At 45.4% G+C, this 14,547-nt stretch overlaps 1 protein-coding gene across 1 annotated transcript in view; it reads right to left on the bottom strand.

Moving 5' to 3' along the window:
* Window positions 1–379: 379 nt before the first annotated feature.
* Window positions 380–14,547, bottom strand: part of LOC311143646 (contactin-associated protein-like 5) — an 80,368-nt gene continuing 66,200 nt past the window's right edge. The window contains exons 19-24 of the mRNA XM_084179515.1: window positions 13,580–13,804; window positions 13,340–13,473; window positions 9,041–9,128; window positions 6,989–7,192; window positions 2,487–2,561; window positions 380–1,838 (exon numbers count right to left, since the gene is read on the bottom strand). Coding sequence (XP_084035641.1) covers window positions 1,603–1,838; window positions 2,487–2,561; window positions 6,989–7,192; window positions 9,041–9,128; window positions 13,340–13,473; window positions 13,580–13,804 — 962 coding nt within the window. The 3' untranslated portion in view covers window positions 380–1,602. The remainder of the gene's footprint in view (window positions 1,839–2,486; window positions 2,562–6,988; window positions 7,193–9,040; window positions 9,129–13,339; window positions 13,474–13,579; window positions 13,805–14,547) is intronic.

Below are 14,547 nucleotides of genomic sequence, written 5' to 3'. Positions count from 1 at the left end.
CTTTGTCTTGATACATTTTTATTTGATTGAACATATTTTACATATACAGTGTCAACAGAGATAAAAGAAAATTAGGCGGCTCATGGCATTGTTGTTCTATTTCAAACTGACTGTATCAACCCTCCATTGAGCATGTAAAGTGGGGAGTGTGTGTATCTATTTGCCTGGAAGATCAAAATAGGTTAGATGAGGACTTGGGGAATTTAAAGTACATGATCCTATAATCATGCATTTGATATTGATATTACACTCAACATATTTTAATGTAGGTTACTACATTTCTGAAGATTGAATTGACTTGCAAATCCTTATTATTTTAATTGACATCACAGTCAACTGAACTATTACAAGGGATGTAAGAAGGGAAAATTACAACATATCATTAAGAATGTCTTCAGTTTATTAATAAATATACATCTATACAATATACCTGTACAACTGCAACTATACAAATCATAAAGAAGGAAAGGTAAATAAATGACAAATATTGTAATAAAACAATGAGCAAAATCTCATTATTAGAGGTTAGTAAAGTTTTCCTATAGTCATCTGATCATTTCTTGTCTTGAGACGCACCTTCGTGACTTGAATCTTCGCACAACCATGCATTGATTTGAATGGCAGATTTGTAGGTAAATTCCAGTCACAGGCATGTCTCTAATGGATCTGGCCCAGCACTGTGAATTAAACCTATCAGGTTGTCTCGTTTTGTCCTAAAATGTTTGTCCTAAAATATATTTTTACTTTTGAAGTGGAACATAAACTGTACTCATCCATCCATTTTAACAGCAAAATGCTCCCCTTTGAGCACAATCTATCATTTAAACATACATTCCAGCATTATATAATTACACCAAAATACACCTTCCATTTGTTATAGGTTCGAACAGAGGAAGATTTTACAGGACAGGTGGTTCATGTTCAGATGTGTGATTGATTCCCTTATAAAAAATTCTAAACACAAGTTAACACTAACGAGTTGAAACCAAGTTGTAAAGGGTTGTTAAAAAAAAAAGGTTAAAACAATATGAAGAGGCACTCTTACAGAAGGCAGTATAGGCCCCTTGCCACACTGCAGAGTTCACAGTTGGCGTCACTTACAGACCTACAGTACGTTCTTATCTTTCAGATTTAATTTAGGACGTTCCACAGGACTCTGTGGGAAATCTTGAAGAATATTGGGGGTTACAAGAAGAATGATGTCTTCAGGAATTTGTACACATTCAGTAGGTGTGGCAGGTGACATTCACTTATGTTTCCTTTCCTTCATTATCTCAGTCCTTACCTCTGCTGGTTGAGAAATGGTTCACAATCACACCTGCATATTCACTCCATATTGTTTAACAGTTCCACTGACCACGTAATATACTTACAGCCCTAAAAATTGGCTAAACTTGCAGTCCACTACCTACATGTTTTGTAACAATCAGACAGTGGGAAAAGGCCCCGGCATAATCCCTGGGCAAGGGTACTGGGCTTGGGCTCTGGGTTATTTTGTTTGTTCGGAATGTTGTCCATGATTCTGCAGAAACATCTCCACTTCCCAATCCACTAACAGAGAAGAGGCCTTCCCTGATGACCAACGGACTGGGACACTGGTGTTCAGATGTAGTACTCCCTGTTGTCCCTGAGGGTGGAGCTGTGGTGGAGGTGGAGCTCTGTCCGGTAGGCTGGTTCTGCTTGGTAGGCTGCTTCTCTCCGGTAGGCTGTTTCCAGGTTGTGTCGGTGCTCCTTCTCCTTGATGCTGGCGTCTCTCTGGGCTTGCCGGTGTTGGTACAGGAAACGGGTCATCACCGCCACCACACACAGAGTGATGAAGACCACCGCTGTCACCACTCCTGTGGGGGACAAATAGCAGTCATCTTTAGTGGACCACAGAGGAAGTTCTTTCTTCTATCAGGATTTCACTTTTTCTGTGTCTATATTATATCTATTAAGTAATTTCTCTCTCTCTGCATTGTTGGGAAGGGCCCAAAAGTAAGCATTTCACTGTTGGTCTACACCTGTTGTTTACAAAGCATGTGACGAATAACATTTGATTTGATTGTAATTTGGCTGTTTAGGCTCAGCAAAATGGCTTTTCATATCTTTTAACTTCAGTGGCACTGAGATAATTGTGAGTTTGAACTTAAAATCCCTTGACAAAAATGTCTCACTAGGAATTGACTTAGAAATTGACTTAGGAATATATAGATCAGTCATTCCATTATCTCCATGGCATACAATCATATCTGACTGAAAGTCAATTTACAAGACCTTTTACTTTACAGTTCAAATAACATAACTTCTGGGTAATTACTTTGGATGTCTCTCCAGGGCTGGAAATGCCTTAAATTGTAGCATGTTATCCTATCTTGACAGACACACATTATTCCATTATTCCTAGAAAACGTCTGATGAGAAAGGCAGAGATCGCTGGGGCACATTTCACATCACATTGACTTTTGCAATTGAGCACTTTAACAACTCTGAATTGGAAAACTCACCTCCAATTACCGCCGAGTTGCTTTTTGAAACCTTCCTTAATGGCCCTTTGCCTCTGCCGACAGTCTCTGAATGATCTACCGGAGGAGGGAAGAGAGAGCGGTGACATCATGAGGAATGGATTAGATCATTGATCTCTCGTTTGTTTGAGAACTGGGCGACCGAAGGATATGGATGAAAAACAAACATAAAATAATAAGCAACATTCACTTGGGTACCATCATTGTGACAATGGAAGAATCTGACAGACTGAAAACAATCACGGCTTCAGTGTTGACAAAATTGAAATGTTAAAGTAACTGTGTCTGGTGAAAATCTCACTTTTGAAGGCTCATATTCTGTTAACTTATACACAAATAATGTTGACTCTTCCTATACTCACATTTGTGGGCAAAGCATAAATAACACCCAAAAATTATTTTAAAAATCCCATCTCAAACTTGTATCTCAAACAGTGTTTAAAAAATGCTTGCTATTTCCTCATTTTTTGGCTCCTGAGTGGCACAGTGGTCTAAGGCACTGCATCTCAGTGCTTGAGGTGTCACTACAGACCCCCTGGTTCGATTCCAGGCTGTATCACAACCGGCCGTGATTGGGAGTCCCAAAGGGCGGCGCACAATTGACCCAGCGTCGTCATTGGTTTGGCCGGTGGCCGGTGTAGGCTGTCATTGTAAATAAGAATTTGTTCTTAACTGACTTGCCTAGTTAAATAAAAAAGACAAGTTGGCTCAGTGGCTGAGCTGCCCAATCAGCTGTTTACTTCTCATTAATATTATAAATGACCGGTATGCACCCACTAGTGGTGCGCGGATCAGCTATTTGTTCAACCCCACCCACCTGCAATTGCTAATAATCCATCCGCCCGACTATATGTGATCAAGTGAAAATCTGAGGCCCGCTCCCGACTAAAATGCGCTGTAAGCTACAGTCAGAAACAGCGGAACAATTTTTTGACAGGGGGTGCAGGACTTCTTTTGCCTGATTTAGATATGTTTCTCCTTATAATTTCCAACATTTTGGTAAGCTATTTGTAAGTCAAGTTGTCTATATTTATATACATGCAGCTTCTCTCCTGTCATTATATGTTGACCTAGAAGACTAAATAAACCCTTGCTCACCAGAATAATGTAATACATCGATAGAATTAATGCTTCAATCTAGTTGACATCAGTACAGTTTTCTCTGTCATCTCGGCTTCTTTGGCGGAGCAAAGACGTTTAGGGACCGGTCGTAAGGAAATAGAAAGTTGTGAAAACGACCCAACATGTTTCTGATAAGATTTCAGTTCGGCTTGGATGTACATTTTATGTGGTTGAAATACTATCAGCTTTTATGATACTGATAAAGACAGTACCTCTACACACAGTATCTAACTGCGCATTCACATTCTCTCAAGATGCTGAAAGAAAGAAATCATATTTTTCCACTCCTGTTCTATAGTCAAAATATAGAGGCTATGTGAGAGGTTATAGACCTACAGTCAGTGTCACGTTCGTTTAAGGATGGGTCAGACCAAGGCGCAGCGTGAAATGCATACATGTTTATTTCAACGAATAAACACACGAACAAAACAACAAACCAACGTAACGTGAAGTCCTCAGGTTAAACACAAAACAAGCCTACACACGGAACAAGATCCCACAACTAATGATTGCAACCAGGCAACTTAAGTATGATCCCCAATCAGAGACAATGAGCGACAGCTGCCTCTGATTGGGAATCACACCCGGCCAAACATAGAAATGCAATAACTAGAATGTGAACATAGAAATAATGACATAGATCTCCACACCCTGACTCAACATACAAGAGTCCCATAAGTCAAGGTGTGACAGTACCCCCCTCCAAAGGTGCGGACTCCGACCGCACAAACCTGACATAACAGGGTAGGGTCCGGGTGGGCATTCCCCCTCGGAGGCGGATCCGGCTCCGGGCGTGACGACCACATTCTCTCAGCCTCCCCGTTGCGCCCCTGGTCTGGTCTGGACCTCGGCGTGCTGCTTCCCCTCTCCTTCCTCCCACGATGCACCAAGCCCTGTCTGGGCCCTGATGTGGGAGACCCCGAACCTGGAGAGGGGCTGACGTCTGGGTCTGGACTGGAGCCGCTGACCGGAGCTGGACTAGGCACCGGTGGAGCAGACTGCTCTGGCTCCGGAGTGGAGCTGCTGACCAGAGCTGGATTGGACCCCGGTGGAACGGACTACTCTGGCTTGGTGCGGGAAGCAGGCACGGGTCGTACCGGGCTGGCGACACGCACCATTGGCTTGGTGCGAGGAACAGGAACTGGCCGGGCCGGACTGGGAACACGCACCACTGGCTTGGTGAGAGGAGCAGGAACTGGCCGGACCGGACTGGGAACACGCACCACTGGCTTGGTGAGAGGAGCAGGAACGGGCCGGACCGGACTGGGAACACGCACCACTGGTCTGGTGCGAGGAGCAGGAACAGGCCGGGCCAGACTGGGGACACACACCACTGGCTTGGTGCGAGGAGCAGGTACGGGCCGTACAGGACTGGTGAGGTGCACTGGTGACACAGTGCGTAGAACCGGAGCAGGATATACTGGACCCTGGAGGTGCACTGGAGACCAGGAGCGTTGAGCCGGCACAACCCGTCCTGGCTGGCTGCCCACTTTCGCACGACACGTGCGGGGCGCTGGTACAGAACGCACTGGGCTGTGCATGCGCACTGGCGATACAGTGCGTATCTCCGCATACATGGGTTCCTCTATTAACCCACGCTCCTTATGTTGCCTAACCAGCTCCTCTCTCCGTGCATCTACTTCCTCCTTCTCCCTATGAGCCTCCTGCAGTGCCTCCTCTTGAATGGAGCTCTCCCGCTCTATTCTTGCTATCAGCCCCCGTAATGTGGTGGCCTCCTCTCTTACCCTGCAGATCCGATCCTTCTCTCTCTCTCGGCTCTCCTCCTCCAGTGAGGACTCCTCCAGGAGTTAAGGAACAGAAACTCATCATTGTCGTCATCCTCCGACTCCTCAGTATAAAACTGTTCCCACTCTTCTTCCCATGGTCGTAGGGACTCAACCTGGAAACCCACCGGGTGCAGTGGTCGGGGCTCTTCTCTCTCGCTCCCCGACCACCCCTTTAGCCCCCCAATTTTTTTTTTATTGGGGCTGCCTCTCGGGCTTCCTCCTCAGCTGGCGCTCTCTGTGTAGCCGTTGCTCCTCTCCTGCCTGGGCATCTACCTTCGCCCATGGTCCTTTCCCCGCAAATATCTCCTCCCAAGACCAAATCTTCCCCACCTGTGTCCAGGGTGTTTGCTCCTGGGCACGCTGCTTGGTCGTTGTTTGGTGGGATCTTCTGTCACGTTCGTTTAAGGACGGGTCAGACCAAGGCACAGCGTGAAATGCATACATGTTTATTTCAACGAATAAACACACGAACAAAACAACAAACCAACGCAACGTGAAGTCCTCAGGCTAAACACAAAACAAGCCTACACACGGAACAAGATCCCACAACTAATGATTGCAACCAGGCAACTTAAGTATGATCCCCAATCAGAGACAACGAGCGACAGCTGCCTCTGATTGGGAATCACACCCGGCCAAACGTAGAAATACAATAACTAGAATGTGAACATAGAAATAATGACATAGATCTCCACACCCTGACTCAACATACAAGAGTCCCATAAGTCAGGGTGTGACAGTCAGTGTCCAGATTTCAGTTTCCATTTAACCCATCTGAACAGTAGGCTACAGTAGGCCTATTTGAAGTCCGTGTCTTGTGACTGTCAAATTTGTATAGCGCCTCAAAATCATCACACAACATAGCCGGCACTGATATCATCCTCTTTTACCACTTCACCAAATCTTTCCCAAACATTACTTTTCTGGCCCTGCCTTCTCTTTAATTTCAACTCTCCATTTTGCAGCTTTTTGCCTCCGTGGATCAACGTTAACTTTTTCTGCTTGTTCCCAAAAGTATTTGGCGATTGGCGTATAGGCTATTTGGCGCCTATACAGTTAGGCCCTAAAGTTTAGGCTTACACACTAATGCCAGATAGCCTAAAATAATGAAAGAAAAACCTCAATGTAGCCTATAGATATAAATTGCACAATAATGATATATTTATGGATTTTTTAAGGTATTGTGTTCTCTTCATTCAGCCCGACCACCCCCCACCCGCCCTTCATCCACACAATACTTCATGACCCTAAACCTGCAGATATAATCGTGGGGACTGTGGGTTATGAGTCAACCCGCGCATCACTAACACCCACACCATTCTCATATTGGGGTACGCCCACACAATTCAAACACAGAAAAGCTGCTTTTTAGCATACTTGGAAGAAAAAACTTGGAAGGAAAAACGATTTCACTTATATTGTTATTAATTATAGCTCATTAATTATAGCCGGATAGTTCCTTTAAATGACATTTTCCACAGTTAAAACTATACAAGTTAAATACAGTTAATCTTTGTACCCCACCTCTTCCAAAATGGCAGAAATACATTACATTTTGAATACATCATACAATACCTGATTGAGAGTGCAATATTGTCGAGTCAGCCAGCGTCCCACAGTTAGACTCCACCAGGTGACCTCGAACAGTGACCAATGAGCTGCCACGGTTAAGTAGCACTGCCTTCAGTGGAGCCATGTGATTAAACTGGACTGATGACAGACAGCCAATGAAGCCCTTAGATCCTGCCCGCATCACTTCCTCATCCACAGCATCCACTCCTGTAAACAATAAGTAGGGGACTCACTGATTTATCGATTCATCTGGATGTTAATAAAACATTCAAACATCCACGACTGCCACAATTACAACAGTATCTAACTTTGAATAATAGTTATATAATATATGCCATTTAGCAGACACTTCTATCAAAAGTGACTTACAGTCATGCGTGCATACATTTGACTAATGCGCATGTTGTATAGTATCCCTTATAGCAATCTCTGTTTGTCAATGTGAGATATGACCCATTGAGCAGGCTCTCTTGAGACTGTATGAAAATTGTCCCTGCTTGTTATGTTCAATGAGAGAGTCTGTAATTGCATATGAAATGTATGCAAATGAAATTAGAGCTACACAATACGTTTATTTAAAGATTCCTCATCATTTGCAGGAAAGTAATCATAACGACTGCCACATATACAGATAGCATCATGGCTGCTTAAAGCACTTGAATATAATTAATCAGAGATAGGAGAGCTGAGATGCAATTTACTATTTTGATTTGTGTTAAGGACAAGAGTAGATGGGAATATAAGATACAACAGAGATAGGAGTGTGCCTGTCATTCCTCTAAAGATATGGTCTTCTTCCTATATAAAACATTCTATAGTTAAATAATGGAGCTAATCAGACCATGTGAGTGAACATTCAACAGCATCTTCCCTTTAAAATAATATTATATCTAATTGGTTTGAAATCTATAATTACCAGCATACTTCCAATGGGGGACAAATTTGCTGTAGAGGAAGTAGTTGCCCCCAAAACAGTTGTACAATGATCATCGCCACCATGGTCTATCATTGATCTTTGTTTGTGGAGCTGCAGCATTCATTTTGACTTAATAGGTCCCTAGGAGACATAACCCAGCCAAGAAGGTACATGTCTTTCCTTTGATCCTTTAGATAACAAGTGGATGCTGTTGTGCTGTGCTGAAGTCATATGAATAGAATGTGACTGAGAGAGATAAACAGCATACCCTAGAGGGAATGTTATGTCCTATATAGTAAAAGGCCAGATTTGGCATACATGATGGAGATTTGATTTTGTCTGTTTAACTCTACCCTCATGATTTTTTATGAGTTTGATGAAAAAGTTGGAAATACAGCAATTACCATTAGATGATTAAGGCTTATAGGCCTGTGTTTAATATGTTTTGTTCAATGGCTCTAAATATCTTATACATTGCCAATGACCAATGTCCAAAAAATAATGTTCCTCTCAAAATCTCTATTTAAAATGTATTCATCCGTGGGGATCTGCGGTACCTTAATGATAAGATGAATACATTTGTTTTAAAAAGTAAATTGTGTTGTCAATTAGCATAGATTTGCTAGTTCCCCAAGCTATTGCGAATCTCTGTTAGACAAATTAGGCTTTATTTACATAAGAGTTCCATTTAGCTTCTGACTAATGCTCAAAGTGATAAGCTTGAGTGCAATACTCCCAAGATTTGCGGTGCGTGCAACGTGAGACTGATTATTATTGTATTTATTTATTTATTATTAGACAGATACAATGTCCTGGTGGGGTGGTGATGGGAGTGGCTCACACCCCTCCCCATCTGTTTGTCAATTCTACAGCAGATGCAAGAAGTGATTAAGATATTTGACCAAATCTAATTCTTAGAATGCCTATATCACATGTAATATCACTGACACGTCTCTTCTATCTCTTCCAGCTTACAAGCTTTGCTATTATTGCAAAGACTGATTCTCCAAATCCCTGCAACCATGTCCTAGGCTGTTTCTTTCTTCCATATAGAAATAAAACTTTGACAGTAGCCCCCAGTCATTCCGTCATTTCAAACTACATTAACCAACAGGTCCTCATTTCTCTGGTGGGCTCACCTGTGACTTTCCCCAAAGTCAGTGATTTGATGGAGATTAACTCTGTGTCTGATGACAGGCTGTACTTTAGGTTCATGTCCTTGTCAATCTAGTTGAGTGGGAAAGGGAAAAAGGACAAGAAGGTGTGAATAACACATTCAACCACATACAGTATACTTGGTTAATCCAACACATTGGTTAGTGTTAGCTACCGTAATTGACGACGTACTCACTCAAACTGTCAAAACTAACCCAAAACTTTACACAACTTTAGACACGGACACGAATAATCTGCTTGGCGTGTTAACACACTGGTGGTTTGTTGTAACCGAGTATTGGTGCTAAACCGTGTTATTGGAGGCTGGCATGCTAGTTGGCTTTGGCGTCATAGGATTCGGTGTACCAAGTTAGCTAGCTGAATAAACTAAGTTAGAGTCTATTCATAAAAACATTGAACCGCTGTAGTTTAAAACAATTATATTTGAGTGTTTCAGTGAAACGTAAGTGAGGGAGGCCCCCCTCTCTCGCTTTCCCAGATGTTTAGTTCATTTCATTCCGATCTCCTTTGCATTATTGTAGCCTTTCTCTGTAGCCTGTCAACTATGTGTCTGTCTATCCCTGTTCTCTCCTCTCTGCACAGGCCATACAAACGCTTCACACCACGTGGCTGTTGCCACTCTAATCTGGTGGTCCCTGCACGCACGACCCACGCGGAGTTCCAGGTCTCTGGCAGCCTCTGGAACTGCCGTTCTGCAGCCAACAAGGCAGAGTTCATCTCAGCCTATGCTACCCTCCAGTCCCTCGACTTCTTGGCGCTGACGGAAACATGGATTACCACTGAAAACACTGCTACTCCTACTGCTCTCTCCTCGTCTGACCATGTGTTCTCGCATACCCCGAGAGCATCTGGTCAGCGCGGCGGTGGCACAGGAATCCTCATCTCTCCCAAGTGTACATTCTCTCTTTCTCCCCTGACCCATCTGTCTATCTCCTCATTTGAATTCCATGCTGTCACAGTCACTAGCCCATTCAAGCTTAACATCCTTGTCATTTATCGCCCTCCAGGTTCCCTTGGAGAGTTCATCAATGAGCTTGACGCTTTGATAAGTTCCTTTCCTGAGGATGGCTCACCCCTCACAGTTCTGGTTACTTTAACCTCCCTATGTCTGCCTTTGAATAATTTCTCTCTGCCTCCTTCCTCCACTCCTTTCCTCTTTTGACCTCACCCTCTCACCGTCTCCCCCTACTCACAAGGCAGGCAATACGCTTGACCTCATCTTTACTAGATGCTGTTCTTCTACTAATCTCACTGCAACTCCCCTCCAAGTCTCCGACCACTACTACCTTTTCTCTCTCGCTCTCCTCCAACACTACTCACTCTGCCCCCACTCAGATGATAATGTGCCGTCGCAACCTTCGCTCTCTCTCTCCCGCTACTCTCTCCTCTTCCATCCTATCATCTCTTCCCTCTGCTAAATCCTTCTCCCTCCAATCTTCTGATTCTGCCTCCTCAACCCTCCTCTCCTCCCTTTCTGCATCGTTTGACTCTCTATGTCCCCTATCCTCCCGACCGGCTCGGTCCTCCCCTCCTGCTCCGTGGCTTGACGACTCATTGCGAGCTCACAGAAGAGGGGAAATGGAGGAAAACTAGACTCCCTGCGGACCTGTCATCTTTTCACTCCCTCCTCTCTACATTCTCTTCCTCTGTTTCCACTGCTAAAGCCACTTTCTACCACTCTAAATTTCAAGCCTCTGCCTCTAACCCTAGGAAGCTCTTTGCCACCTTCTCCTCCCTGCTGAATCATCCTCCTCCTCCCACTCCCTCCTCCTTCTCTGTGGATGACTTCATCAACCATTTTGAAAAGAAGGTTGACGACATCCAATCCTCATTTACTAAGACAAATGACACCGCTGGTCCTGCTCACACTGCCCTACCCTATGCTTTGACTTCTTTCTCCCCTCTCTCTCCAGATGAAATCTTGCGACTTGTGACGGCCGGCCACCCAACAACCTGCCAACTTGACCCTATCCCCTCCCCTCCTCTCTTCTCCAGACCATTTCCGGAGACCTTCTCCCTTACCTCACCTCGCTCATCAACTCATCCTTGACCACTGGCCATGTCCCTTCCGTCTTCAAGAGAGCGAGAGTTGCACCCCTCCTCAAAAAACCTGCACTCGATCCCTCCGATGTCAACAACTACAGACCAGTATCCCTTCTTTCTTTTCTCTCCAAAACTCTTGAGCGTGCCATCTCTAGCCAACTCTCCTGCTATCTCTCTCAGAATGACCTTCTTGATCCAAACCAGTCAGGTTTCAAGACTGGTCATTCAACTGAGACTGCTCTTCTCTGTGTCACGGAGGCTCTCCGCACTGCTAAAGCTAACTATCCGCTGCCTTTGATACTGTGAACCATCAGATCCTCCTCTGCACCCTCTCCGAGTTGGGCATCTCCAGCGCTGCTCACTCTTGGATTGCGTCCTACCTGACAGGTTGCTCCTACCAGTTGGCGTGGCGAGAATCTGTCTCCGCACCACGTGCTCTCACCACTGGTGTCCCCCAGGGCTCAGTTCTAGGCCCTCTCCTATTCTCTCTATACACCAAGTCACTTGGCTCTGTCATATCCTCACATGGCCTTTCCTATCATTGCTACGCAGACAACACACAATTAATTTCTGATAACCAGGTGGCGAATCGTATCTCTGCATGTCTGGCAGACATATCAGTGTGGATGTCGGATCACCACCTCAAGCTGAACCTTGGCAAGACGGAGCTGCTCTTCCTCCTGGGGAAGGACTGCCCGCTCCATGATCTCGCCATTACGGTTGACAACTCCATTGTGTCCTCCTCCCAGAGTGCAAAGAACCTTGGCGTGACCCTGGACAACACCCTGTCGTTCTCCGCTAACATCAAAGCGGTGACCCGATCCTGCAGGTTCATGCTCTACAACATTCGCAGTGTACGACCCTATCTTACACAGAAAGCGGCACAGGTCCTAATCCAGGCACTTGTCATCTCCCGTCTGGATTACTGCAACTCGCTGTTGGCCGGGCTCCCTGCCTGTGCCATTAAATCCCTACAACTTATCCAGAATGCCGCAGCCCGTCTGGTGTTCGACCTTCCCAAGTTCTCTCATGTCACCCCGCTCCTCCGCACACTCCACTGGCTTCCAGTTGAGGCTCGCATCTACTACAAGACCATGGTGCTTGCCTACGGAGCTGTGAGGGGAACGGCACCTCCTTACCTTCAGGCTCTGATCAGACCCTACACCCAAACGAGGGCACTACGTTCATCCACCTCTGGCCTGCTAGCTCCCCTACCTCTACAGAAGCACAGTTCCCGCTCAGCCCAGTCAAAGCTATTTGCTGCTATGGCACCCCAATGGTGGAACTAGCTCCCCCACGACACCAGGACAGCGGAGTCACTGACCACTTTCTGGAGACACTTGAAACCCTACCTCTTTAAAGAATACCTGGAATAGTATAAAGTCATCCTTCTACCCCCCCCTCCCCCACCCCCCCCATAAAAAAAAGAAGGAAAAAGTGGTTGTCCCACTTGCTATCATAAGTTGAATGCACCAATTTGTAAGTCGCTCTGGATAAGATTGTCTGCTAAATGATGTAAATGTAAATGTAAATGTAATTATATTTTTTCTCATGGTGACCAAGTACAGCGTAGTTCCTCTCTCTGCTCACATGTCATCTTTTATATTTTACATTTATTTTTATAGCACTAACTATTTCCATACACCTTGTACATATCCTCTTCACTCCCCTGCTCCTCACTCTCTTCACTCCCCTGCTCCTCACTCTCTTCACTCCCCTGCTCCTCACTCTCTTCACCCCTGCTCCTCACTCTCTTCACTCCCCTGCTCCGCACTCTCTTCACTCCCCTGCTCCCCACTCTCTTCACTCCCCTGCTCCTCACTCTCTTCACTCCCCTGCTCCTCACTCTCTTCACTCCCCTGCTCCTCACTCTCTTCACTCCCCTGTTCCTCACTCTCTTCACTCCCCTGCTCCTCACTCTCTTCACTCCCCTGCTCCTCACTCTCTTCACTCCCCTGCTCCACACTCTCTTCACTCCCCTGCTCCTCACTCTCTTCACTCCCCTGCTCCTCACTCTCTCACTCCCCTGCTCCTCACTCTCTTCACTCCCCGGCTCCTCACTCTATTCACTCCCCTGCTCCTCACGCTCTTCACTCCCCTGCTCCTCACTCTCTTCACTCCCCTGCATCTACATTTCCCTTTGACACATGCAAATGTAAACATCCCAAATGTTTATACATCCCTTTGATGTAAACATCCCATATGTATCCTTCTCTCACCTGTAGGTAGACATCTTTTCCCTGACGGTCGATTCTGATACGGTGGAGGCGTCCATCTGCCAGGCTTCTAGGGCTGGGGCTGAACACATCTGGCTTTCTGTCAACATGGAGACAATACCAGATCTGGAGACTCCCTGTAGATCACAACACAAACTGGGTTAAACCGGGAATTCAGTGGTATGAATCCTACCTTGATAATCCTTATTTATTATAGTGAAAAATTAGTAGAGGGGTCCATACCGTTGCGTGCCAGGATGACTGCTATGTACTGCTGGCTGAAGGTGCTGATAGTGAGCAGCATGGCAGGGCTTTGTGTGGTCATGAAGCTGAAAGCCATGTTCTCTCTGGCCCTGCTGCTCTCTCTGTAGACGCTGGAGGCCTGGGAGCTCCTGTTCTGCATCACAGAGAAAGGCTCCTGGAAGGTGTAGGTCACTGACGATTCTCTATCAAATGAAACAGACACCTCTGCATGGACACAGAGAGAGACTCTGGGTTAGGTACTGCACTGTATCATGGTGACAGTCCAGCACAATGGGGTCACCTTTTACTTGAGGATAGCCTCAGCCCCAGGGCCAGCAACATTTATAGTATCTGCTGTTAGGCTAATAAGAAAATAAGTAAGAAGTTCCCTATTCCAGATGCTAGGTTCCATGGAAGTGGGATTGAATCAAAGTGGGACTATTGTATTTCAGACCAGTGGAATATTTCAGGCGGGTGTGCTCCATGATAATGGAGGCCTAGATTAGTGTGAATGTGAGAGCCGGATCCTCTCAGACAGACCAGAGACAGCAGAGCAGCAAGGATATGTCATCTCATCCTCTCCCTCTTTGATCGCTTTTCCAATCTGCACTCTCAATGCCACTGATCTCAGCACCTCTACTGTAAGGGTTGGTGTGATGTGTGACTCAGGTGCGGTGCAGGATAGACAGTAGGCAGTAGGTAGAGATGGTGAAACAAGGATCTTTACTGGTGGTCCCAAAACCGGGATACAAAATAACCGACTTGTCATGAAAAAATAAAGGAGGAGCAAATTGGTCTCCAAAAACAGGCTGACAGCAAACATACAAAATACTTACTACGTCTGAAAACAACAATGAAACAGGGAGAACACTTCTCAAGTACCTGTACATACGTCTCGCGATCAGACACTGATTAGTACTGTTTGGCATCGAGAACTAGCAGAGAAAACAGAGCAAGGGAACACAGGG

Source organism: Coregonus lavaretus, assembly GCF_964263955.1.
Source record: "Coregonus lavaretus genome assembly, chromosome: 16".
Taxonomy (NCBI): Eukaryota; Metazoa; Chordata; class Actinopteri; order Salmoniformes; family Salmonidae; genus Coregonus; species Coregonus lavaretus.
This window is presented reverse-complemented; position numbering and strand designations above follow the sequence as displayed.